Source organism: Lacerta agilis, chromosome 11 (assembly GCF_009819535.1).
Source record: "Lacerta agilis isolate rLacAgi1 chromosome 11, rLacAgi1.pri, whole genome shotgun sequence".
NCBI lineage: Eukaryota > Metazoa > Chordata > Lepidosauria > Squamata > Lacertidae > Lacerta > Lacerta agilis.
The window spans coordinates 35,741,579-35,767,403 of NC_046322.1; the positions used below are offsets into that span (position 1 = coordinate 35,741,579).

Here is a 25,825-nt window from a genome sequence, read left to right on the forward strand (position 1 = left end):
CTGACATTAAAACATCTTTGCTTGCAACAATAAAATGCAAAAAGCCATCTACTCTGGGCAATGTGTCAGGTGCATTTATCTGCACAAAAATGGCATCAAAGAGAAAATCTCAAGGCTTTAATTCTAAACGACCAGCTGAAGAAGCTACCAAGGGCCAATGTGCTGATACAAGATTAATTTGCAGTATCTGTTCTTCTACAGGCTGTCATGTCAACTTCTATTGATTTATGTAGTGTGATGTTAAAGGTGCTGCGGCGACTAAACAGCTCAGTTGTAAGGCTTGCTTCAGTTGTAAAAATACATGTCACAACCGGATACACCTTTGTCTCTCTCATGACTGGACTTAAACAACCTCCGATTACCGATGCACCTTCATCTGCCTTGCAATCCCCTTTGCAATCTGACTTGTGCTAGCCCCATTGGTGGCCTCTGCCAGTACACAAGGTCTGTCTACTACAGGCTTGGCTCCCCACCACCTACTATTTTTAAAGGCTTTCTTTTAACAAATTGTAGCTCCAGATGCTTCTTCCAATGGATGTCATAGTCAAGAGTGAAGAAAAGGTGAAAGATAAAATGAGTAAAACAAGAAATGACCTTTTTTAAGATCAGGAGCTGAGGCAAGAAAAGGACAAAATGCTGAGTTAAAACTAAGTGCTGAATAGTATACAGAATGAAGGGAAAAAAACAAGAATTGCTAGTAGGAATTGCTACTGTGAAAAGCCTTGAAGCAGAGGTGAGGCAGGGACAGAACTGGGGGAAAGACAATCAAATCTGTGTCATGTGACCCTAGCTGGTCTCTTCTGGGTGACCCCTGCATGGCAGCCAATAAGCATCACTGGTTATCCAGCACCGCAAAAGGGGAAACGTTTTGGAATCATGGATCAGAGAACTCAACATTTCAATATACTGGAATATAAACAGGGATCAGAAGCACCAAGAAGCAAGGAGGAAAACCAAAAATCCCCCGAGGAGCATTCACACACGTGTTTGCCTGTGTAAACAACTCTCCTCGTTCAGAAACCCCCCCACTATTATAAGCCAATATCAATGCCCCCCTCTCCCCATTTTATTTCTGCTCATAATAGTGCAGCTTCAGTCTTGTACCAATTTTCTTTCTCATGTCTCTTCCCAGCTTGCCAGCTTAAGAGCGGGGAGAGGCGAGAGGAAACAGCAGCTCAAAGAGTCTAAGTTCCTGAATCTCTGCAATGAGAGCTTTTCTGAGCAAGCTCAGAACATGCATTAATGATGTGAACTCAGAGAACTGGTTTAAAAAAACGTTTCTTCTATAAAACGAAGCAGGAGGAATACAAAACTACACCTCATTGTTCTCATCAACAAAGCAGGTTCAAAAGCCTTCACTGAAGATCCAAGAACTGCATGGAAAGAGTCTCGTCCATCTTTTCTTTAAGCTCACTGAGTCTGTTTTACTCCTGGCTTCACCTCACAATCTGCTAAGTGCAGGAAAGTATAGAGAAGGGCAAATGAGAGGTTGGTGATGGTGGAACAGCTCCCATGGGCGAAGACTTTCCAAGTTTTGTGTGATTCAAAAAAAGCTCGAGCTGATTGTCTGCTTTCCAGACAGATTTCAATGGAAGTCACTTCCAGGTTGTGTTTAGGTGCAGCTCTCAAGTGCAGCCTTTCTCAACTTTCGCACTACCAGCTGCTATTATTATACCACATTGTGATCATATGATAAAGAGACCCAAAACTGCAGGGCAAAAGCACATCCAAACTTACATGCCAAGCTGTAACTGAAGTAGAATTGGACATCACTGCCTTCCGGAGCTCTTCCAAGATTGCATCAGGAAGCTCTTTGTGAGACTGCCAAAGTGGTTTGCACTGAACTTGCCTTAAAAGCAAGTACAAAGTTGGCTGTTCAGGGAAAATTTTCAATCCCTAGAGGTAAACAACATTTTGAGTTTAACACAGAAAATCATTCGAAGCAGTTTCAAAGAAAAGTGCCTTCATGTAAACAGTGTAACTTGGAGTGACTCAGAGGAACTACGGCATGCTCATCTGTCAATCCATAAGCAAAAGGGGTGGGTGGAATAGTGTTGCTTCTCTAACAACAGGAAAGAAAGAAGAAAGATGCAGTTCTTTTTCAACAAGCCAGTCCATACTTTTTCCACTGAAACCAAAATCGCCATGACATTTAGTAATTCCCAGTGCATTTTGGCAAAGGAACTGTGCTGCGAAACAAACCTAGACACAACCCTTACATAGAGGAGATGCGACTCCAAACATATTTTCCCAGAAGGCAATAACAATTTGTGTCTGGCAATCTCCTGGAATAAATCCCCCAAAGGAAGACAACCAAAATGTGTCAGAAATCACTCACTAAATCAGAACTTTCCAAACTTTAAATTGGTGACCCGCTTTTTGGACACGCATCATTTGGTGACACAGTAATTCAATTTTATTAGCAAACTGGAGGTTAAACTAACCCCTTTCCAGCCCCAGGAGGAGTGCAAGGAGCGTTCGTGCGACACACCTACACACTGCAGCCAATACACTAACGTGTCGCGACACAGTTTGGAAAGCTCTGTGCTAAATACTCATTGTACCTTTGTGCCCTTGTCTCTTGAAACTTTTCTCAGCTATTATGCAATATTGGCTAGGGACAAGGATCAGTAGCACATCATTTATTTCTTTTACTGTGGTAGAGATGGAAAACTGGCAAAGGCTTGCCCATTTCAAGCTAATACATTTATTAGCAATTCTGAAGTGAAACTTGTCTGTTTAAGGAAAACTAAAATCACTCTCACACCTGTAATAACTACAGCGATGCACCCAGCTGTTCTTTTGATACAGTTTTACTCTCATGCATTCTTAAACCTGTCTGTGCTTGGCTACCCAGAGCTCAAACACCCTTTCACACACATGAATTTGAAGAGGATCCCTGATGAGAGAGAGAGAGAGAGAGAGAGAGAGAGAGAGAGAGAGAGGACCTGAACTACAGGACAAACCTGTATCAATACAGGACATAGTATTTAACATTGAAATATGGGATAGTCCTGTATTATACAGGACAAGTGGCAACCCTAACTGCTGATAACTGAGCTATTACTAATGCATACCTTTGTACAGAGCGCTTCAGCTTCCGAAGTTCTACCTGTCTCATTTAAGCTAGTAACAGCTTGGAAAAGAGACCATTCTTCAAGAGCTTGAGCATAAGAAGTTGGAAGATCCTTATCTTTGACTAGAAAACATGTAAAGGTCATTATTTGTCAAAGCCCAATCTGCACCTACATAAAGTGGTATTCATTATTACATTTTTTATAAATCAACAAACATCAAACACCAACAACACTTATAAAAGTGGTACCGGTACTCTCATTCACTAATCATTTCAAATGAGAAGAAAAATTTCTAAAGGTTTCCTCTCATAAGTAACTATTTGTAACAATGCAAGCCTTACTTTTAGCTGAGATTGTAGCGACAATCATTTTTTCCAAATCTGTCCTCTTGGGTTGTGTATTATGCAGGCAAACAATCGTGTTTTCAGCATGACAAGCAGCCAGGAGCACAGCCCAAGAAGCAGGGTTATCTGAAATAAGTATGAGAGAACTGTCATTTTCAAGGTACACTAAGCAGTTATACAAGAGGGTGTACTTAGTGATGCAAAACCAAAGAAGTAAAATGAATAAACCCCCCAGAAGTTTGCATGCCCAAGATACTTAAAAACTGACATTGCAGTTTTAATTCTATAAATGTTTAATTCTTTAATTATTGTTTTTTCTAAGGTTTGAAATAATTCTGTTTTTTATCCGTAAGCTGTCTTAGAAAAAAGTGGAGTAGTAATAGTAGTAGTAATTATCATCATCAGGTTAACTGCTCATTTTGCAAACAGATAAAGTTGGGGAGTTCATTATGAAAAATTGCCTTTGCTCATTAAGAGTGGTAGGCTAACTGTAACTTCACTTTTTATGAATCAATGTTTAGAGTCATATTTTTTTTTAGTGTCCCAGAAAAACTAACTTATTACGCTACTGAGCTGCATCCCTGAATCTGGTTTAAAATTAAGGATTCAGAAGTAAAAGTTACCTGGAGAAAGATGGACTGCCTTTTGGATATTCTTCAATGCAATGTTCTTTTTATTTTCAGCTGTGTGGCATCCTAACGCCAACTGATTAACGGCAGTGTTCAGCAAGGCTCTCTAAATAAGGGTGCATGCACAGCAAAAGAGAACTTTTAATTTATTCCTTGTCTAATGAAAAGCATCACTCTAAATTCTCAATGTAGAAAAATATTTTGATAAGGGAAAATATTAACCTTTCCATGGTTTAAATCGTGAATATGAGCAATAGTTCCTGCAGCGGCCCCACCCTGCAAGATAAAATATTGATCTGATTATGGTATGACAGAGTATTACAAGTCTGAGACATCTATTAAGTTGGATAATTCTTCTGCTCTTTGGATCAATGCATGTGGAAATGTCAAATAGGTTTGTACGTTTAAATATTCTGACTTCTTAAAATTATAGAGGGGAGAGAATCAAGCTGTAAGTTGCTCCCTTGCCCTCTTCTTTTTTCCACATATTTTTTGGCAATGTTCCATTCCATGGAGGGAACAAGCAGAGGCAGAATCACCCTCCACCCTATTTGCGTTGGAAGGAAAGTCCTCCTCCTGCTGCAAACAGCAGGCAGGGGCAATTCCTTTTGGGAATGAGGCAGGATCAAGGGGTTAAAAAGTCCACCACAACCATGACATGGTCCCCATTTAGCTTCCCCTCCACACCAACTACTTGTAAAAGAAAAACCATCTATGCAAAGGCAAGCTATGCGACAAACTTCGTATCCAGCTTGGCCCTGAGACAGGGAACTCCATGTGCTGAGTGATTCTGCAGTAGCAGCGACCATTCATCCTTAAATCTTACCCTTCTAAGAAGAGGAATAAAGGGTGAAGGGAATTCTGCACAGGTTGGTAAATGCAACCTGGCAGCACAACTGATATACAGAGATACTATACACTTATTTGTAAAACAGTGGAAAGTGTAAAATTAATGCCAATTTGGCAAGCGGATCATCTTGAAGGGCAATTGTCTAATCAATTAACAGTCGTGCACACAGTTCTTGGTGCCAAGTTCTTACTTATCTAATGATAGTTCAGCATATAAAGAAATGCCTTGATTCTATTTCAACCTATGCATATTCACCTTTGCATTTTGTGGTGTATACCGAGGTACCAGTTGGGACAGGAGAGACCACAGGGCAGGATTATCTGGGTTGCTAGAGAAGAGAGCACAGCAGTTTTAAATTGCCATCTTATGCGGTAGTAGAACCAATCAACATGGACTGAAGTTATACAACTTGCTCTCTAAGTGATTGCTTCTAAGTCAGCACCTTCTAACTTACAAGGAAGAAAAGGAAGCCCTCATTTATAAAATGCTAGTAGTTTAAGAATGGGGGGACATAATCAAGTGCAGGAATTAGTTTTAGAGCAACGTACATAACAATTAGGTTACTAAGTTTTAAATCTCAAAATTATACTGGCAGATCAAGGTTTCAAATAAGGGAGCAAAAATTACTCAAGATCAAAAAACATTTCTTTTATCAGCTGCAATTAGTGATGGATCTGCTAAAATGAGTTGGGGTTTATTTTTAGCCTGAACAGAAAGTAACATTTTTTTCTTGCCATTTTGAAATTTGGACATTTCTGTACTCCTGATAACAGAACTGGAGTGTAATAGAGCCCACTGCAAACGTTTATTAGTTTTTGGGTTTAGATAATAATGCATTGGAGGTGAACTCCTAAGCTAAGAGTCCCACAGTTGTGAATTTGTCATTACTAGTTGCTACCTGATTAGGTACCGTGCTGAGATTTTATAAACACAAGATGATTGTTCCTAAATTAAATATTATCGAAAGGGGCAGCATGAAATGTTATCATTTCACTGCCACTATTTTTTAGCATAAAAGACTTAACAGGAATATGGGGAAAGCAATCAGCTGATTATGAAGATTAGGTAGCTGCAACACATTCCAGCTTTATCAGATGAAAAGCTAATAAATAATAATTAGATAACCCTTAGTTATTGAAGCAACAGAGAAATGGTCCTTCAGAGAGGACAAGAAGGGTTGACCTAAGAGTTACGGAAAATCTGTTTCCAAGCAGGTTCATTTGTTTCACTGGTGCCTAGTGCTTTTGAAATTTAATCAGTTATCCACATTAAGTTGGAAAAGTTCACTTCACAGAATTTGGCTACTTAATGACTTGATAAGAACTCTCTGCACCACCATGAAATGAAACAGAGAACAAACACATCCAGAATAAAAAGTTTGACTTTGAATAAAAAATGAACATACTCCAATGTAAAAGTTCACATCTCCACTCAGCTCAACTCAAGTATGCAACTCATAGGGCAAGCTTGGCAAACTTCTTTCCAACCTAGCCCACCTTGCAGGGTGGTTTAATGTCAAAAGAGCACTCCTTGGAGGAACGGAGGGATACAAATGCAACACAATTCATTTGGGAAAGTATGGATTACATACCTGTGAACAGCTTTTGAAACTTGTCTCTGAACAGCCAGATTTCTGCCTTGTAATGCATAGACAGCTGATGTAAGAAGGCACCTCTCATAAACACCATCCTTTCTTTCTGCTAGCTTTAATAATTCTTTCAGAGCTGCTGTGGCAAGTGTAGCATCCTGCCTTATCAGCCCTAAAGCGCACAGAGCTTGCAGACTTCCTATATTAGGTTCCTGTAATATAGAACTGGAAGTACAACACAGATAAATGGTTACTCACTGCACTACTACCATAAAATAAAACATGAAGGATCTGTTGTTCACATGGGCTAGAGTTCACTTGAAGTAGAATGCAATGTTGTGCTGTGGTGAATATTCCCCCTGTGCAAGCACATCAGGTTCCCCTGCTGTTTTGGGGGTTCTCCCGATTCCCCTGAAACTATCTTGGTGAGGTGTGGGTGCAGGGAAGGCTTGTTGTACAAGTAGAAGCCCCTCTGCAGGACCTCTGCTGATGGGGCTCATTAGATGCCAAAGGTGGGATTCACCTAATATCTAATGCGATCTGTAAAATTTATTGTGCTTCTGAAGCTTTACAAAATGCTCTGGTCCAGAATGGGAAGGAGCCACAGCAAACTGGCAGGGTGTGTGTTTCACATGTAGAAGATCCCCAGGTTTAAATCCGACCATTGCCAATTGCTTCTTTTAACTGGGTATGTCAAGAATGCAGGCCTCTAGCTAAATAGATAGTTCTGGGACAGATGAATCAATGGTCTGACTTTGTTTAAGTCAACCTTATATGTCCATCCTCAGATCAAGATAGCTGAATTTCTACCCCTAACAAGTAACTACAACCTTTTAGTGCACTCGTACAGAATCTTGCAGATATACAAAATTCACATTACTGGCAAAGGCAAGTTTAATTTTCATGACACCACTCTCCTTGCCTGCTGCTGAATCTACAACTCATAACCTATTGAGTTGTGAATTATATTTTGCCCTAAAAACCTTTTCACATACAACCTCCTTGAGATCATATGGGGCAGTGTAATGCTCCTGCTATGGTGACTATTGCTCTGGCTCCATAGTTGGAGGCAGTATCCTTTGTAGCTAATGTTTTGATTGCAAATGAAAAATCAATGCAAAGACCGGCTTTATTATACTTCTTACAACATCTGTTGGCAACTGGGGGGGGGGAAACAACCTAAAAATTATGACTCATTAAAACTGGACTGAAAACTGATATGAAGAAGAAGAGTGAAACAACCTTGACCGTTGCCTGTTCTCCCCTATTTCCAGGAAAGGTTGCTGTTCCTTTTTTCTTTTCTTTTTTAACAGGAGATGGGAATTACATTCATTTTCATTTATTACAGCCGGTTTACTGAAGCAATATAAAACTTAGCTTCTAGAGCAATACGTCTACATTTTACAGCACTGCTTTGCCCTTCCTGATAAAACAATGCATGTTTACCATTAGTCTCGAAAATAAATGACTAATATTGTGTAGGATGCTCTTAGTGATTCAACAGATGGCTAAAACAAGAATGGTGTTGCAGTGGTGAGCATTTACATTTTCTTGTATCAGGTTACCAAGTGTTCCAGGCCTGAAGAATAGTTGATCAGAATCCTTTGGTATTTCAGGAAATCTGAGGTCTACATAATGGCTACAGGCAAGCATTTCTGATCCATGTTAACAAAGTCTGCCCCCCCAACCGACGTTGCATTTTGGTACTGAACCCAAATCTCTGCACCCCTTTTCTGCTTCCAGTTATCAGCGCCATCATCTGAAGGCTTCATAGTAAATTGTCCTAAGACGTTTTACTAAAAAAAAAATTTAATACGGCAAAATGAAGTTAATGTAAAACATTCCAAATAGGTGAATACAAGTGGGACCAGCAACAGAATACTGGCTCTAGTAAATCTGGAAAAGGAACATTACAAGTACTGTTCAGACCTCTGGATACTGCCCAGGAGGTGGGACAGGAAGAGGAGGAGAAGCAAGAGAGAGACACGCAGAGAGAAAATGACTTTTCAATTAACATCTTAACTCTCTATTCTCAGCTGCTCTCAGTGCTTGAATCAATCAATCTTTACAAGTTCTGGCTCCTTAAGAACATAAAAAGGACCCGGCTGGATCAGACTAATGGCCCACCAAGTCCAGCATCCTGTTCTCACAGTGGCCAACCAGATCCCTGTAGAAGCCTGAAAGCAGGGGTCCTTATGAGCTCCTCCCTGTGTGTAAGAGTAGAAAGTGAAGGAGTCCTTCTTATCCTGTTTTGGGTTATTTTTAAACAGGGCTCTCTTCGAATTCACAAAGTTATGTGTTTCTACATACACAGAAAGTCCTCTTAGTATGAAGAGCTGCTGTCTTGTTCTGGGGCAACCCCATCTTGCTTTCAATCAGGAGGTATTTTAGCTACTGAGTTTACTGCGGGGTCTACAACAAAATGCTGCTGTGTACCCTTTCCACCTAAAAGGAGTGCTTCTCTTTAGGGCTCTATCATCATGCCATTCCACCCAAGTAGGGCATTCTACTCCCTCTCAAGTTGCATTCTTTTTTTCTCAACTGTTACTTTACATTTTGTAGCTAGTAAGGCATATACAGTGCTAACAGGACTATGGGCTGTTGGGGTTTTTTGTGGGGGGAGGAGTTGTTCCTTTGTGTGTGTGTGTGTTTCTGAAGATATTTTGCAGTACAAGAAAATCACTTTAATTATTGACTTCTGTAAATGCAAGAACCTATTACATACCACTTAAATAAGAGGGTTTTTGCATCATCCACTTGCTCCTGCTTGTATTCCATTATTGCAAGGGCTGTTAGGATATATGCTTTGTCTTGCTCACATTCGGCAACAGAGAGTGCTCTCTCATAAGCTAGTAATAAAATAGGAACAAAGCTTGAAAATTCAAAACAATAGCAAAAGGAACCATGCTCAATTATTGCCTTGATTTCCCCAAAGACAAGCAGCACAATACATTTAAAAACATATTCTGTAATGGGCTGTTTTGTACATCGCTATTTGGTTAGAATGGGAATTTCTAAGTGCATCAAAACAGAGTTTTGCTTTTTGTTTCCAGCTTATTATTCTTTCAGGTAGGAGAGAGCAGAAGCCTTAAACTTGCCCTAATCTCACAGGCAGGATCCCAAGGGCAAAGTAATATCTGAAGTGGCCCAGTGAGGGTGTGTACTCATATTATCCAACTTGCAGCTTTGGCTCATACTCTCAAGCTTACAATCATAATTTGACCGAGGGAGCATAACTGGAAATAGCAAGTTTTGTCCTTTCTGAGTTGACTGCAAACAAATACAGAATACCTAGCTGAAAAAGCTGTTTAGTCAAAACTTTTCAATGGCAGGAGTCCACAAATACATTTGCCATACTTATCTTGGCAAGTGTCACTGGCAAAATAATGACAGTAGCCTTGTCCTAAGCTTGAAAGGATGGTAGGTAATCCCTGAAGTTGTGCTGCACTTTGAAGACATTCCAAGGAGATTGGAAATGCAGTGTGCCTAATGATACAAACACACCCAGCATATTTTTCCTAGCTCAGATTTGTGCCCTGTTGCATTTTGCAGATGCTTGGAGTGCATCAGAAGTATGCCTGTGAGGATGACCCCCCCAACAAGAATTTTACGATGGCAGGGCTCAGGAAGAGAGCTGGGGATTATTTATTCTGCCCTGACCTCTACAGGTGTCTCCTAAGCGTAGAGCAACTTCAGTGATGATTTCCTGCTCCCACTTTTCAGCTCCAATACTGGAAGATAGCTGGGAATATTCCATAATGTACAGTCGTACCTTGGCTCCCAAACGCTTTGGGAGTCGAACGTTCCAGCTCCTGAACGATCAAAAACCAGAAGCAAGTGTTCTGGTTTTAGAACATTCTTTTGGAAGCTGGATGTCTGATGGGGCTTCCGCAGGTTCCGATTGACTGCAGGAGCTTCCTGCAGCCAATCGAAAGCCACACTTTGGTTTCCAAATGTTTTGGAAGTTGAACAGGCTTCTGGAACAGATTTCTGGAACGCATTCCGTTCGACTTCCAAGGTACGAATATTGTGCTTAGAAGGTTTGCAAAAGCTTGATGTGATGCTGGAGTCAAGACTCTGCCCTGCCCTGCCTTGCTGAGGTTTGAATCCTGGCAACCTTAAATGCTGGCTGGGTGCTAAGACCAGCCAAAATCTTTGGGCCCTCATACTATAGCTTGGGTCAACTGAATGGACCAATCTGCAGTGCATCTCACTTGTATGAAGAGAAAAGGTATCATTTGTATGCATTAGAAAGGTATTTGAGAGAAGATTATCTATAGGGGGGGGGGGAACCCAAAACATTGTGATCTTAATGCATGTTTCTACATCACAATATAATCCAGTTAACATTGCAAATTCATACTAATTACCCTGAAGAGATGCTATGTATGTGCAACACTTACCCTTCTGACTTTCTTGGAAATGTCCTTTCTTGAAGTAAGCCTGGGCAATTCCTAAAATATCATCAAATTCTGTGAGACGAGTCAACAAGTAAGCCTGGATGGCATCATCATAATGACCTAGAGCACTTTCAAGAAGGAAAAAGAACAAAACTCATTCATATCCATTTCAGGCCTAATTATGAGCTCACAACAAATGGTTTGGTGCAATCGAGATCCATAAAAAACTATAAGGAGCAAATGCTACCCACATGATGCAGTAGTTCATTTGTGAGCAACACTTAGTGCATTAGTCGATTCACCTCCAGAAATGATGTAGAATTGCTTCAAAATGGAATACTGCTATAAAGAGAGAGGCATGGGAGTATAATTTAAGGTGCTGATCTTGAATTGTGAAGCCACGTGTTTGAATCGTGGCTACCTTAAAAATTGCTTCTCCACTGAAGAACTTTGAAAATGTATTATTTATGAGATTTAAAATGCAATCAGAATACAAGGAACCAAGGTAAAAAAACAACACCCTCAGTCTTCCTTCCTTCAAATCCTTCTTCAAAGCCCACCTTTTCCATGAAGCCTTGGGTAGAACTGCCTAGTTCCCACACCCTATTCTAACTCAGACTGCAATTAAGCCTAAGCACATGCAACTGAAACAACCACATGTTACCTCTCTGTGTCCCCTACCCTACCTGTTCTCTGTTGTTTCCCATGCCAATTTTTAAACTGGGGCTGGGACCTCCCATACACACTTGTGGCACTGTATAAATCAAACAATCAATCAATCACCCATGATACAAAATATATACCCATCTAGTCAAAAACTAATATCCAAACACTGACACTCAGCAATTCAAGTTCTAAGCATAGGCTGCGATCCAAAGGAGAATGCCATTTGCTCTGCTTGCATCTTGGCTATTAATGTCTGGAATCAATTACGGAATTAATAAAGCAGATGAAGCAATCTTCTAATAAGAGCAATTGCTTAATGCAAGTCAAACCATTTCCAATTGCACCCCTTGAAAACAGCAGAAAATCTCAGTAATTAAAATACTGGTGGATTCCTCATTATTCATTTACTACTTAGATCCTGCCTTTCCTCCAAGAATCTCAAGGCAGAGTACATTGTTCTCCGTTTTATCCTCACAAGGACCCTGTAAGGTAGGTTGGAATGAGAGAGGACGACTGGTCCCTTAGTGAGTTTCATAGCTCAATGGAGATCCCAGGTTTGATATATGCTAAATTATGTCTTAATGGATTATTAGTATGAAAATGTATTACATCAAGTGACACAGGAATACCATAACCTAGTAGAAGCACAATGTGTGAATGCAGTAAGAGTCATGTTCATTATTAAAAGGTTTTTGCGAATAAGAGTTCTTAATTTTAGGTGAAGATTGAAATAACAATTTGTCCAAAAATAAGCAGACTTACCACAGTGCTCTGCCATAATTTCTCATTGCTATACAGTATTTCTCTTTATCTTCAGAATTTTTCAACAGCAGAACTGCCCTGAATGTAAAAAATAAGAGGTTCAAAATTCTACATACTTATGTCAGTAAGATCGCTTTTTCCAAAGTTTAAGAACTAGGGCTTGATTCTAGTAATTAAAATTTAAAAAAAAATCTCTCAGGTATGCAAGCCCCATGGAGAAAGGGGGGGGAATACCATTTTATTGCATTTTTTGACAAAACCATTATTTCATTATTTATTACTTCATCTTTCCAATTATCTTATAATCTTCCTTGAGCACTGCAGATGAAGCAGGATTCAGATTTAAATAATGTTCGTTTCACACTTGCACATAATCAATCTTCATCTAGTGTGACAGCAGCTATTCTCTGAAACTCCCTGCCGATTAATATTAGGCAGATTAATATTAGGCACATTAATTGTATTGCTTTCAATGCTAAAACTTATCTGTTTAGTTACAGGTAGGTAGCCGTGTTGGTCTGCCGTAGTCGGGGAATTTTTTTTTTCCTTCCAGTAGCACCTTAGAGAACAGCTAAGTTTGTTCTAAACTTAGTTGGTCTCTAAGGTGCTACTGGAAGGAATTTTTATTATTTTTTATTACAGTCATACCTCGAGTTGCGTACGCTCCATGTTGTGTACGTTCAACTTACGGACCTCCATGACCCAGTAGTCCTCCCCGGAGCGCGCACGACGCACAGGTGCGCAGAAACGCATGAAATTCCAGTTTTTTGGTTTTTTTTGGGGGGGGGTGCGTTCGTGTTAAGCACGCCCATGTTACATAGCACGATCCGGAACGGATCGCGTGCGTAACATGAGGTACCACTGTATCTGTTTAGGCAAGCCTATCCAAACATGTAACTTTATGACGTCTAATTGTTTTTTAAAGTGTTGATTTTGTCTATATTATGATCATTTTTAGCATATCTAATTCCTATATCTGGGGTGAGCTGGGAACATGCAACACCAGTTCTGAAAGAATTGCACCAGCTGCTTGCATGCTACTGAGCCCAATCCTCTTCAATTTACTTTTACTGACTTACAAAGCCCTATCCATACCCGGAATACCTGAAATAATGCCTTCTCCTGTATAGACCTGCCCTTTTGTTATGATCTGCCAGAGAGGATCCCTTGTTGTTCAGCAGTTTACCTTTGGTAGGCATCTACGGCCTGCTTTTTCAGCTGGAGATATTCATTCAAATAACCAAGCATTATGAAGGCACATGCATCGTTTTGGATTCTTTCTGAAATAACAAATGATCCACACATAAACAAAATGAAAAGAAAAAAACTATTATTATTATTATTATTATTATTTCAATTTCTATACCACCCTTTAATGTGCACAACATTAAAAACACATTACAGAACATCTATAATAAAAGCATAATAAAAAGCATACCGGCACACAGCCTAATAATAAAATAGTCATCATAATAGTAGTCCTCTCCCCCATACTTTCACAGTTTTTATTATTATCATTATTACATATTTATTTATACCCTGCCTCCCCCCCCTTAATGGGACTCAAGGCAGCTTACAGATAAAAATAAATACAATAATTGAAAACTATTAAATATTGACAGAATTAATACTATATACATATATAAAATCTGCTTAAACGACACCAATAATTACAATAAAAACAACACAGCGCCAGCCCTTTCATTAAAAGCCAGTTGGAACAAGAAAGTCTACACCTGCCAGAGAAAGGACAACAAGGAGGGAGCCACTTCTCTAGAGAAGGTTTTCCAAAGTCTGGGAGCAGCCACCAAGAAAGCAAATAATGCATAACTTAATAAACCACTGGGTTCCATTTTCAGTGATTGGCTCGACTGAGGTTTAAATAAGTGACATCCCTGATTACAAGGAAAGAGAAAATAGACAGCTGCTTTAAACATGGGAGAAATTTACCTGTGTATTTGGTCAGAGCAATCTGTGCTGTTGGAATAGCATTCATTTGAAGAATATTGTACTTATACAATTCAGTGTTTCGGTTGGTTTTATCTTGCAGGGTTGAGCACACCCAGTGGGCATAACCTTTTGCCCCTTCAGTCTGATTGAACAGAAAACACAAGTGAAGTTAATAACTGCACAACTAGGAAGCCTTAATTCTTTTACTCCTGGTTTTAAGCTTATACTTATCTGAAATGTATAGAAAGCACCTGGATCAATACTGTTTGAGCCAAATGCCAGTCATTTCGTTCATTTGGCTAAAGCCCCAAACGTATTCCACGTACAGTACAGCACTCTGAAACAAACTCAGCCACCATGTTCCAGAAGATCCATATAATACACCTGAACAAAGTGCACCAGGAACATGGGAAATTCTAGTGGCAGCCTTGGGACAGTCCCTCGGCTTCCTGTTTAATGGTCTGCAACCTGAAACAGGGTCAAGTGCTTACATGCATGCGGAGTTCAGTGGTATGCCTGAAGAGGTCCATTGTTTCATAGCTGCCTACAGTTTCTGCAATGAGCGCCTGAGGGGGAAAAGCAAAGGGGGGAAATAGCTCATTGATTTGACATAACACGCACCAGCTTTGTTCCTCTTTATAAATAGCTTATTCCTATCTTTTTCCTCACTACAGGTTGTCACCATCAGTTGCTAAATTCATCTATGATAGAACTAAAATTCAGTGCAGCCAGTTCTAGTTAGGTCCTCAAGAGTAACACTCCCAATCCTGTAGGCTAGTACTCTGAGCACTAGGATTTGGATGCATGGGTGATTAGATTCCTTGCACAGAGGAAATGTCCTCTGCCCTGGTTGCCTGGGTATAGGAGACCATTTTAGCTGCAGTGGTGCACACCCATCTTTATACTATCGCGCTAATGCAAATTGATGGTGCTGCAGCCTGTATTTCAGGGTCTGTACTTTGAGTTCAACTGCGTTCTGAATGGTGCTGCTACAGTCTCTGAACAACAACCAGAGGCACAGCAATATCTTGGCACAGTGTGGAAATGCCACAAAATCCATTTCTGCCAGTTTCACTATAAAAGAATAGGTGACAACAAGAGAAGTAGGAGAATACAATGAACTAGAATTTGAATGAAAAAGAAAGGTAATAGTGAGGAAGTCTTTTTAGAAAGCCAGGTTTTATGGTAAGCCAGCACTCATATGCAGTAACTTAACTTGCAGATCAATCAGATTCAGTTTCAATATAATCATAATCATATATATATGCAAGGCTGAAAGAAGTTGCTTAACATCTTACCTGCCCAATCCAACATGTTAGATAGGAGGGTTCTAGGGACTGGGCTACTTTGAAGGCTTCATGTGCTTGCTGGAAGAATATATAAAATTGATACAGAAGTGTTAAATTAGCTGACAGTGGCTGAGAATGTCACCAAGTATTTTTACAAGATACAAGTGAAATTGTTCCTTCCTCTCATGTTTGACTTACAAATAATGTAAGGTAATGTTATAATGTGCAGTGGCAGAGCTTCATGCTCTGGCACCGGGGGCGGGAAGCAGGCAAGGGCGGGGCTGGCGCGTGTTCTGGGGGCGTGGCGCGCCACCCGTAGGGGCGTGACACACATTCTGGGGGCAGCCGAGATGGAACCCTACCGGGATCGCGCTGCCCGGGGTGCCCCGCCCCCTACGCCAGTGATAATGTGTGGTAACCTGGATATTGTAAATATTTTTAAAATATCATTTTCTATCCCCCCCATGAACTAATGAAAAAGCTCGCATATGTGCCTGGATACAGTGAGCTTTGCCAGTATCTCTAGTAAGCAGAAAATTGGTCATCAAATAAGACAATATAAAAAATTATAAAAAAAATTATAAGACAATTATAAAAAAATATTACACAAAGCACAGAAGTCTGAAATGGAGGCCAGAGACTAGCATTAGTTCTCCCAAGAAGAGATCCTTGTTTTCTGTGCAAAACAGCAGCAATTAACAAAAGTCAGCTTGCCTAATTTATAACTGTGAAAACTTAAGAAATTGGTAGGGAAGCATGAACTCTCTTAGGAACTAAAGGCAAGCAAGGCCTGACTTTTTATCTTCACAAGTTATTTCTCTGTTTCTTATCAAGCATAGTCCTGGTCTGTTAACTCTTCTCCCTTCACAGAACCACCCTTTTTGATACCACAATTTACTCCTCTTCCTATTTTGGTTCATCTTTCAATATAATGCATCCTTCAACTCCTTGTACTTTTTCCTCCACAAGAGGTCTAGTGGGTGGCAACATGAGAACAGCCCTTCCTGTGATGGCTCCTTATTTGTGGAATGCGCTCCCCAATGAGGCTCGCCCGGCACCTTCATTGTCTATTAGTGATATTTTTTTAATGCTTCTCTTTTTCCTTTTGGTTTTAATGTATTTATGTGTAGTTTTGTTTGTTTGTTTGTAAGTTGGTTGGGGTTGCCCTGGGCAAGATAAAGCAACTAACAAATTCAATAAATAAATAAAATAAATACAATTTAAAAGAGTGTGTTAAAGTTTTAAAGGTTTTTGTTGCCACAGTCTCCGAAAGGCTTTTATGACATCTTGAGAGACAGACAAGCTATTGATAATGCTGGCAAGGCATGTTCAATGGCTATGTTCTTCATCCCAATAAATATACCTTGGTTAACACTGACAGTGACATTTTGGTGTTTAAATGGTCTGATAAGCACACTAAAACAGGAATACAGAAACTATTATTTTTTTACAGTTGGCACATCACTTAAGTCCTTCCATTTATGACTCTTGTCTTTGGAACAGGTTGCATATGCACTCATACTTATTTACCTCTATGTTTCCAGTTGTTAAGTACAAGACTCCCAAATTGGTCCAGGCAACAACATTCTAGACAAAACAAAGGTTACAAAAATTAAATTTAACATTACTGAATCTCCTTTGGAACAGGTGCACTTGTGTAGAACACTTACAATTTGTTCAGCTTGAATAGATTTGATGAATGCATGTTGTGCAAGGACAAAGTTTCCAACACCTGAAAGACAGATCGAATTATAACATCCTCTGCTATATTCAACAGAACTTTGAGTAATTAAGAGAAGGACTGTATTTTAGAAGTTTTACTTTGAAATGTACCTTTGCAACAGGCCACCACACCCAAAGCATTCCAGTATAGATGGTTGTTACTGTCTAGCCTCACAGATTTTTTAAGACACTGGAAGAGATTGAGAGTGAAGTGCTGTAATTCAATATGTTAAATGTTTTGTGTGTTATCCCAACAGGGCTTGTTTTTGTTTTTTAATAGCCATAGCTTAGAAATACTCCTAATAGTGATAGGTCCATTAGTGTAAACTGTATTAAAGAACAAGAAGGTTTTTTAAAATTACCTGTACAGATTTCTCTAGCAGCTCACTAATCTCATTCTTGTTACTGCCCATTTCCGTAAGGTGCTGTGCTTGATGATAGTAGTTTATCCCAAGATCACACCACGTATTTGGGGAAGACATCAGTTTTAATCCTCTACCATAACACCTACAGAAATATAAATCACAAAATTAATAGAGTGATTTGTATCAGCAAAACAGATGGGAAAGTTAAAAAAAACAAACATTAATTCAGTGATGCTGTCAAAGGTTGTTGTATTTCTATCCTGTCTTCCTGAATACAAATGCCTTTAAGGAAAGAGAGAAAGGAACATTACACAAGCATCATACTTGAGAGCAACGCTGTTCAATGTAGTGACAGTTAGACAGCGAGAAATCTGAATACACCTTGGCCCACATGGCATCAATTTGGGGGCAAATTTGATACTGAAGAATTGTAAAGCCACACATTCTAAAGGCAAGCAATAAAAGAGCCAAAATATGTTGCCTGGGCTGCAGCTGAGCAGGTGGAGTGCCAGAACCAAGGCCTAAGTTATTTCCCTCTCTTCATCTCTTGGGACCTTCTCCTCTCCCTGTTTACCCAAGGCATGCATAATCTAACATTTGGGGATTCTAGACAGTAGCTATACAGGCTGCTGGTTCACAACTGTATGCCCACATTCAGTCTTTATACCCTTTGCTTCCAGATCTGTTAAATATTTTATTTGATGTAAGGTATGTTGTTTGCTAGACATGAAAATATGACTGAAGTAAGGGGGGAATCAGAGCAAAGGCTGCCACCCAAAGTCACTGAAATTTCCTCAAAGCACAGGAGAGCAATGTTAAGCACTTCCAGGGGAAGAGGGGGTGGTTAGTTTCAAAACTGCAGTCTATTAATTTCTCCTCCTTAGCTTTGAGATTACAGTTCTCTGGTTTGTGCTAGCAAAGCAGTTCATGTGAAAGCATCCAGACTTATAGGCCGTAGAATATTTTATAACACACACTATACATTACCTTCCTCCCAGACTGAGCAGGTCACTTTTCTTTAACACACATTTGTCTGTGTTCTGACCAATAAGGAATCCTAAAACTTTCACATTCACTTTGGATGGCGAAATGACAGAAACACTACTACAGGCATCTCCAAGCATTTTCCAAAGGCAGGATACTTCAGGACGATGCTTTGCTGCTCTGAAAAGGAGGAAGAAAAATCACAAAAGTGGAGTCCATCTAATTTACCTGCTACCTTTTACAAAAGATAAAGCTAAAACCTTCTCAGATGACAAAAAAGCATTCTCCTTACACGCCTAAAAATACCCCAAGTATCAACTTGTGAAGAAAAACCAATGGTGCTGGATTTCATCTATATGCCTCAACACACTCTACAGTTAATTCTTAACATCCAGTTACTGAGTTTAATGAGACTTAGCTGCATTCAACTCTTTCTGGATTTCTGCCCATCTTTCTGATCCCCAAATCTATGGAAATTCCAATGAGCACATGGGCTTCGTCATTCCCCGTCAATGCTGGGAACTTCTTTCAAAACAGGCATGAGGATGCATTTTACCTCCAATGCTGAAACAAATAGGAAATGGTTTGTATATTCAGGCATGGCCAAACTTGGCCCTCCAGCTCTTTTGGGACTACAACTCCCATCATCCCTAGCTAACAGGACCAGTGGTCTGGGATGATGGGAAATGTACTCCCAAAACAGCTGGAAGGCCATGTTTGGCCATGTCCGGATATATTGACCTTTATCATTTATAAGATTCAGCTCTCGTTTGTGAGTTTGCTACTACTTTACTGTTTAAAATTGATATTGTTTGTTGAAATAAGGCAACCCTTAAGCTGCTAAAGGAGATTAAATATACGAACACTAACCTTGCTAAAAAGCCAAGAGATTGTTCTATGTAGTCCAGGGCTTTCCCATCCAGGTAATCAGCAAGGGCAGTCTTGGCCATCATGAGATAACACTCTCCCAGACCTGAATAGAACTAATGGCCTGTTAATGTGCGGTAAAAATGCAAGAAGGATGAACTAAGCTCCTAAGTCTCATACAATGGCTGATGCTGGAAAACCATTTGATGGACACTATGCATATTTAGCATAATTTTAAAATCCTTAGATGCACATTACCAGAAATACAGCAATAAGCTAAGAATGATGAGGATATTAGTATCACATATACGTGCAAGTTATTTCCAAATAAGTGAATACAAGGAACTAAGGGGTGAGGGATATCTTTACCTCCTTCCTCATTCAAGATGTAGAATGATGGCAGAATTAAGCAAGTGAATGAATTCTCCTCTTGATTTTTGTTAGAAAGTACTTCTGCTAGCTATTTGTTAATCTCCCACATATTTAAGGTATGTCAGAGGTTAACAATGCATAGCTCCAAAATAGGCAGATTTCTACAAAATACTCTTCCCTTGTGTCTCAAGAACAGACTACCGCTTTCTCTCGCTTCTAAATTAGCTATACTGACTTCCAATCACCTATACCAGTGCTGGGCCACTTGTGACCCTCCCAGGTATTGTTGAACTCCAGTTCCCATCAGATCCAGCCAGCATGGGGAACAGTCAGGAATTATGGGAACTGTAGTCCAACAATATCTGGAGGGTCAGTGGTTCCCCACCAACCTAACTCTGTAGACGTAGTAAATATATATAGTGTATATCTTTGTACCCAACAAAAACAAAACAAAACATGAATACCTTTCAGCGCAGGGACATAATCCTTTGATTTCTTCAAGATGTGCTGATATTCTGCAATAGCATCTTTATATTTTCCTAGAATCTGTTCAATTGCTGCTGCCTTATAGATGCTATATATAGACTTGGGGTTCAGTTCTCTGGCCTTCCTGAAAGACTTCAATGCAGTTGTGTAGCCGCCTCTGCTCAGATAGGCCTCTCCTAGAGATTCCCAACAGTTGGGATCCTTTGGATCTGCTCGCAGAGCTGCCTGCAAACTGGGCACATTGGAATAGTAGTTTATATTCAGAAGTGTTCGGGCTGCTTTTGTTAAATCCTCCATCACAGCCCCAAGTAACTAAACAGGCTACTATTGGGGGCTACCGATTTGAAACAGAATTTACACTAGTTTTGTTTTTGGTTTTTAAGATGTACCAATGGTTCATTTTGGGGGAAACCACGTCTTCACAAAAGCAGTGCATTCAGTACACTGGGACTCGTGCAAGAATGCTATGGAAGCTGCCAGGTTCATCATCATCATCATCATCATTACATATATTAGTCACTTGTTACCTAAAAAGTCTCCAAGTAACTTACACTTTTAAAAAACCAAGTTTAGATGGCCATGTCCAATTTCTGTACAAAGGCAGAATCCTGCACCCTGCATTCACAGAGTATAGCAAGGTTGCCTAGGAGCTCCATGACAACCCTACCCCACCTTCAGCCTCCAAACTTGTCACAATTTGCAGAGGCCATTCAAAAAAAAATATTTTTTTTGCATGTTATCCTTCCATCCTCAAGGTTCCTGAGTTGCTGCTGCTGCTGTGGGGCTGTGGCTGGCTGGCTGGCAATAAGCTTGCAATAAGATGCTGTTGGCAAGACGCAGGAAGCTGTTACTGAATGACCCTGTCAAGCTGCAACATGCTTGCATTAGCAGCAGCAACCCATGCACAGAGGCACTGCTTAGGGAGAGATTAGGCGGGATACAGTCCAGTGTGAGCCTTTCGTAACTAAAAAGTGCGGTATTGCACCTCAAATGTTTTGCAAAGACAGAAGAAAAGGCAAGTTGTTTGTAACTGTTACTGCAATTCAGCAGCAAGCAGTCAAATTCATAGAGGATTTGCCATTTTTAAAAAAATGTACATGGGTATTATCAGATCATCTGTTTAACTTGCCTTTTTCAGAAGACACTGAAATACAATTATTCTCTTACTCTGCCACTGCTTGCGAATGTTGACCAGCTCTTAAGTAGTGAAGTCCACGACGAAGCCAGGCCCATTTTGCTCTCCCGGCACTTGCTCGTTCTGTTACCTCCGTCAAGATGGCAAGGGCAGTTTGCTAATGTACAAATATAAGGTTATGAATAGTTTATTATCTGTGCATATGTAATTACAAAGAACAGACAAAAGTGTAAGCACATTTCAGTTTAAGTATGAGTCTCTGAAGCAGTTTCTCAGCGTTCCTACTACTGTAACAGAATCAAGCAAACCCAGAGAAGATTTCTGAACTATAGCCAGAGGGGTAGCAGTGTTTGTTCTTTTTGCTATGGTGTTGAGTTGGGGCATCTTAAAGATAAGCTTCAGCTGCATAAAGTGTAATTCTCAGCTGTAGGTATTTATTCACATGTAGGGGTTGTAAGCAGTGAGGTCAGAAGGAAATGAAAGACATTCAAACAGTGACAATTTAATTCGAGTGAGAATGTATGCAAAATAAGGTAAAACAACCCTTTGCAACATCAGTGATAGGTGATAAAACATTCAAGAAGAGAAAATGTTTATGAAATGTTTGCATTTTACAGCTATTCTGATTAAAATGCTCCAACTTATTACAGTACCAAGTCTCCAAGCTCGGTGCTTAAGTCCACTACCGCTGCTCCAGCTTCTCCATCCGTTCTATCTTTTTCAAGAGCCTTTTTATAGCAGCCAAGTGCTCTGTTTTTATCTCCAGCTATATCCCTGTAGTATTGACCTAAGTAGTGGAAAGCACTTCCCAGGTAATTGTCCAGTTTTGCTGCCTGTGAAGAAAAACAACAACTCAGTATATTTCAATCCATCATTTTCATATGCAGGCACGTGCCAGCTGAGGAAACAAAAACTAACAAAAAGGACACCAAAAGAGCACCTTCTCTCATAATCTCCTGTCCACACCTTTGGCACCTTTCTCTGGGTGCCCCCACTATCAAGAGCAAGATGGGTGGTGAATGGGAAAAGGGCTATCTCCGTTGTGGATTCCAGACCTTCCAGCAACCTTCAGCTGCAGATGAAGTCTTTTTTTTTATTTACCAGACCTTTTTAAAATGTGGATGAGTGTGTAGGTTTTATTATGCTGCTGTGATTTAATGGTTGGTTGGTTTGTTTACTAACCAACTAGTTTTGTACACCACTGTTTTACTGCTATGTTTTATTATTGTTGTTAATGTTTCTAAAGTTGGAGGCTCCCTTGAAGTGGCAAGCTCATAAATCTTTTAAATAAAAAACATTAATGAAGGGAAGGAAGGAAGAAATGCAAGGAAATAATGAAATTTCAATCTCACGTTTAAAATCACTAAGAATTCGTGTTTTCTGTGGAGACATTAACTTAACACTCTGTCCTCATTTCTAATACAAAACAAAAAAGCACTGGGCCCAAATATAAGCCACACTTGAATATACCTTTAAAATTGGAGGGAAAAGAAAAATGGAAAAAAATACTCAAATATAGGCCATATAAAATTACCCGAATATAAGCTTCGCCGCATTCCTGGCACTGTTTGCCCCACGCTCCTGGCTGCATACCGTAAGGTCGCAAATATATGCCGCACTTTAACTTTTCATGATCGGAATGTGGGGAAAAGATGAGGCTTACATTCAGGTGAGAGCCGGACCATAAAGAAGGCTGATCGCCGAAGAATTGATGCTTTTGAATTATGGTGCTGGAGGAGACTCTTGAGAGTCCCATGGACTGCAAGAAGATCAAACCTATCCATTCGCAAGGAAATTGGCCCCGAGTGCTCACTAGAAGGACAGATCCTGAAGTTGAGGCTCCAGTACTTTGGCCACCTCATGAGAACAGAAGACTCCCTGGAAAAGACCCTGGTGTTGGGAAAGATGGAGGGCACAAGGAGAAGGGGACGACAGAGGATGAGATGGTTGGACAGTGTTCTCGAAGCTACTAACATGAGTTTGGCCAAACTGCGAGAGGCAGTGAAAGATAGGCGTGCCTGGCGTGCTCTGGTCCATGGGGTCACAAAGAGTCGGACACGACTGAACGACAACAACAACAACATTCAGGCCAATACGGTAAATGGTAAGCTCCTTGGGGCAACATCTTTTTGATGTTGTTTTATAGCGGAGTGGGAATACCACTGACACTATGTCAACAAACTCTTCTGAGGCTTAATAAGTAGCATGGAGATTTGTATTCGTTCCCCTCATTTATCACCTCAAGGGGGCTTACAGGAACCTTTTGGAAGCAGCTAACTTCCGCACCACTAGCTTCTAATGGGTGTGGCAGGAACAACCTGAAACACATAGGTCGCATCTCTCACAATTCCCTTTCCTTCTCATGATAACCACTGTGTGTTCATCTGGAACATTCCAGAACCGGGAGGAACACGTAAGGAGAAAGATTTGGCTCCTCGGTTCCTTCACTCTGCCCTTGATTTTCCCACAGGCTAGTAATCAAGTTGCTGACCACTGTTTGGAAGAGGGAAAACCATTATGAAATATGTTCAGCTGTAACCCATTTCTGTCCTCATGGTTTACCTTCAGAAACTGAGTCAGAGCTTTGGATTTATTTTTTCTTGTCTCTTCACTCATAAACCAATAAGTGAGGCCCAGGCAGAAATGGAAGTCAGCTATTTCAGCTTCTTTTTCAATAGCTCTCTGGAAACTAAAAAAAAAACAGTATGTTATTTATTTATTTGTTTGTTTATTTCAAGTTTTCTCCCCCAAATGAGCAGGGTTTACCTTGCTTCTGCCTGATGATAGTTCTTTTGCTGATAATGAATCAAACCTTCAAGGTAGTCAGCTTCCGCTAAGTTTGGGTGGGTCTGTTTAAGCTCCTGTGCAATCTATAGTATAAAAAGTGTTAAATTCTACAGTTTCATATGGAGCAATGTCATATTTTTGAAAAATAGGCTGTATTATGGGGGGAGGGGAGACATACTAACCTTCAAAGCTTCGTCAACAAGCCCTTTATTGAGACAGGCCTCTCCTTTAAGAGCTATAAGCTTGGGATCATTGTTTCTATCCAAAACCTAGGAACCAAACGCATGTTTGAAATGTTAATCTTCAGAAAACTGAAGCTACCTTGTGAGAGAAATACTTATTAAACCAAACCTTACTGAAGTCTAAATAGTAGAATAATATTGCCACTCTGTGAACACAATGATTCCTCTGTCTGTCCGCCCAGAAACAGACAATAGTTTCAGAGTATTCAGTAAAGAGACCGGCTTTCCTCAATCACCAAAACACTATGAAGGGAAAACGTAGACAATGAAATTCTCCTTCCTTACAACTATAAAGGCACAAAGGCCCCCTCAGCATCTTAAACTCGAAAGCCTAAGGCAGATTTCATTTACCAAAGTTGTTTAAGGGGGGGAGGAGCTATTCACATACCTGTTCAAGGGAACTTATAGCTTCTTTTGCAGAGTCGACACCTGGGATTTTAATCAAGGCCGTGGCTTTGAAGCGATGGGCAAGGTTTTTCTGCTGCTGACTGGAACTGGATTCATTAAGTTGTCCCAATATCTTTAAAGCTGCCAAAGAAAGAATTCTAATTCTCTATTTGACTTAAACTTGGTTTAAAAGACATTGTATTTGCCTGTACAGTTTAACGTTGCTCTTTCAATACACTACCCATCAATTATGGATTGTAAAATAAACCACTAGCTTGAGAAGTGGTTGACATATCAACATATTATCTGTATCCTATGAAGCAATTTCAAGAAAGGGCTATTAAGATCTACCAGTTTGTAACCTATATTTTATTAAAACTATATAAAACATGTATTCCACCCCCTCCCAATTTATAAGCCCACCTTTCATTGAAATGATCCCAGGTTGAGTTACAATACAAAACCAGCAATACAGCATGCCCAATTAGTGAGTGACTATATCTGGGATCATAGAAATCTGAAATAACGTTGACGAAAAAATATTAAATATACTAAACACTCAGGTGTAGTACCAATTTATTGCATGTGCCTGCTACTATAAAATTACAGTGGCAGAGAAGGCTTTTTCTGTTATGAGTATCAAGATTGTGGAACCAATCTTCCACAAGAAATACACCAGACGCAAGAGCCCATTCTTTTTAAACAGGCCTTGAAAACCTTTATTAGATTAGCCTTTGACTGCTGAGCATGTTAGTGGAATGCTGCAATTCCAGCTTACCACTACTGCTTGAAATTGCTGTTCTACTGCCTCTATAGTTATTTGATTGCTTTATTTACTTTTTATTATTATATTGTTGTTGCCTGCCTTTGGGATATTTTATCAAAAGTTTAACTACCTTTTTTCTAAAGAAGTTGTATTTTAG

The 25,825-nt window shown here is 39.9% G+C and overlaps 1 protein-coding gene across 1 annotated transcript in view; it reads right to left on the reverse strand.

Moving 5' to 3' along the window:
- The window catches only part of TTC37 (tetratricopeptide repeat domain 37), a 43,629-nt gene that overhangs the window by 8,048 nt on the left and 9,756 nt on the right, over positions 1 to 25,825 (reverse strand). Inside the window, exons 11-37 of the mRNA XM_033164585.1 lie at positions 24,904 to 25,043; positions 24,456 to 24,542; positions 24,253 to 24,356; positions 24,049 to 24,175; positions 22,140 to 22,319; positions 21,519 to 21,643; positions 20,330 to 20,583; positions 19,497 to 19,599; positions 18,630 to 18,806; positions 17,640 to 17,784; positions 17,389 to 17,467; positions 17,226 to 17,287; positions 17,086 to 17,142; positions 15,565 to 15,633; positions 14,758 to 14,832; positions 14,267 to 14,408; positions 13,503 to 13,596; positions 12,317 to 12,394; positions 10,892 to 11,016; positions 9,214 to 9,337; positions 6,492 to 6,713; positions 5,156 to 5,228; positions 4,273 to 4,326; positions 4,045 to 4,156; positions 3,419 to 3,547; positions 3,078 to 3,199; positions 1,738 to 1,896 (exon numbers count right to left, since the gene is read on the reverse strand). Coding sequence (XP_033020476.1) covers positions 1,738 to 1,896; positions 3,078 to 3,199; positions 3,419 to 3,547; positions 4,045 to 4,156; positions 4,273 to 4,326; positions 5,156 to 5,228; positions 6,492 to 6,713; positions 9,214 to 9,337; positions 10,892 to 11,016; positions 12,317 to 12,394; positions 13,503 to 13,596; positions 14,267 to 14,408; positions 14,758 to 14,832; positions 15,565 to 15,633; positions 17,086 to 17,142; positions 17,226 to 17,287; positions 17,389 to 17,467; positions 17,640 to 17,784; positions 18,630 to 18,806; positions 19,497 to 19,599; positions 20,330 to 20,583; positions 21,519 to 21,643; positions 22,140 to 22,319; positions 24,049 to 24,175; positions 24,253 to 24,356; positions 24,456 to 24,542; positions 24,904 to 25,043 — 3,218 coding nt within the window. The remainder of the gene's footprint in view (positions 1 to 1,737; positions 1,897 to 3,077; positions 3,200 to 3,418; positions 3,548 to 4,044; positions 4,157 to 4,272; positions 4,327 to 5,155; positions 5,229 to 6,491; positions 6,714 to 9,213; positions 9,338 to 10,891; positions 11,017 to 12,316; positions 12,395 to 13,502; positions 13,597 to 14,266; positions 14,409 to 14,757; positions 14,833 to 15,564; positions 15,634 to 17,085; positions 17,143 to 17,225; positions 17,288 to 17,388; positions 17,468 to 17,639; positions 17,785 to 18,629; positions 18,807 to 19,496; positions 19,600 to 20,329; positions 20,584 to 21,518; positions 21,644 to 22,139; positions 22,320 to 24,048; positions 24,176 to 24,252; positions 24,357 to 24,455; positions 24,543 to 24,903; positions 25,044 to 25,825) is intronic.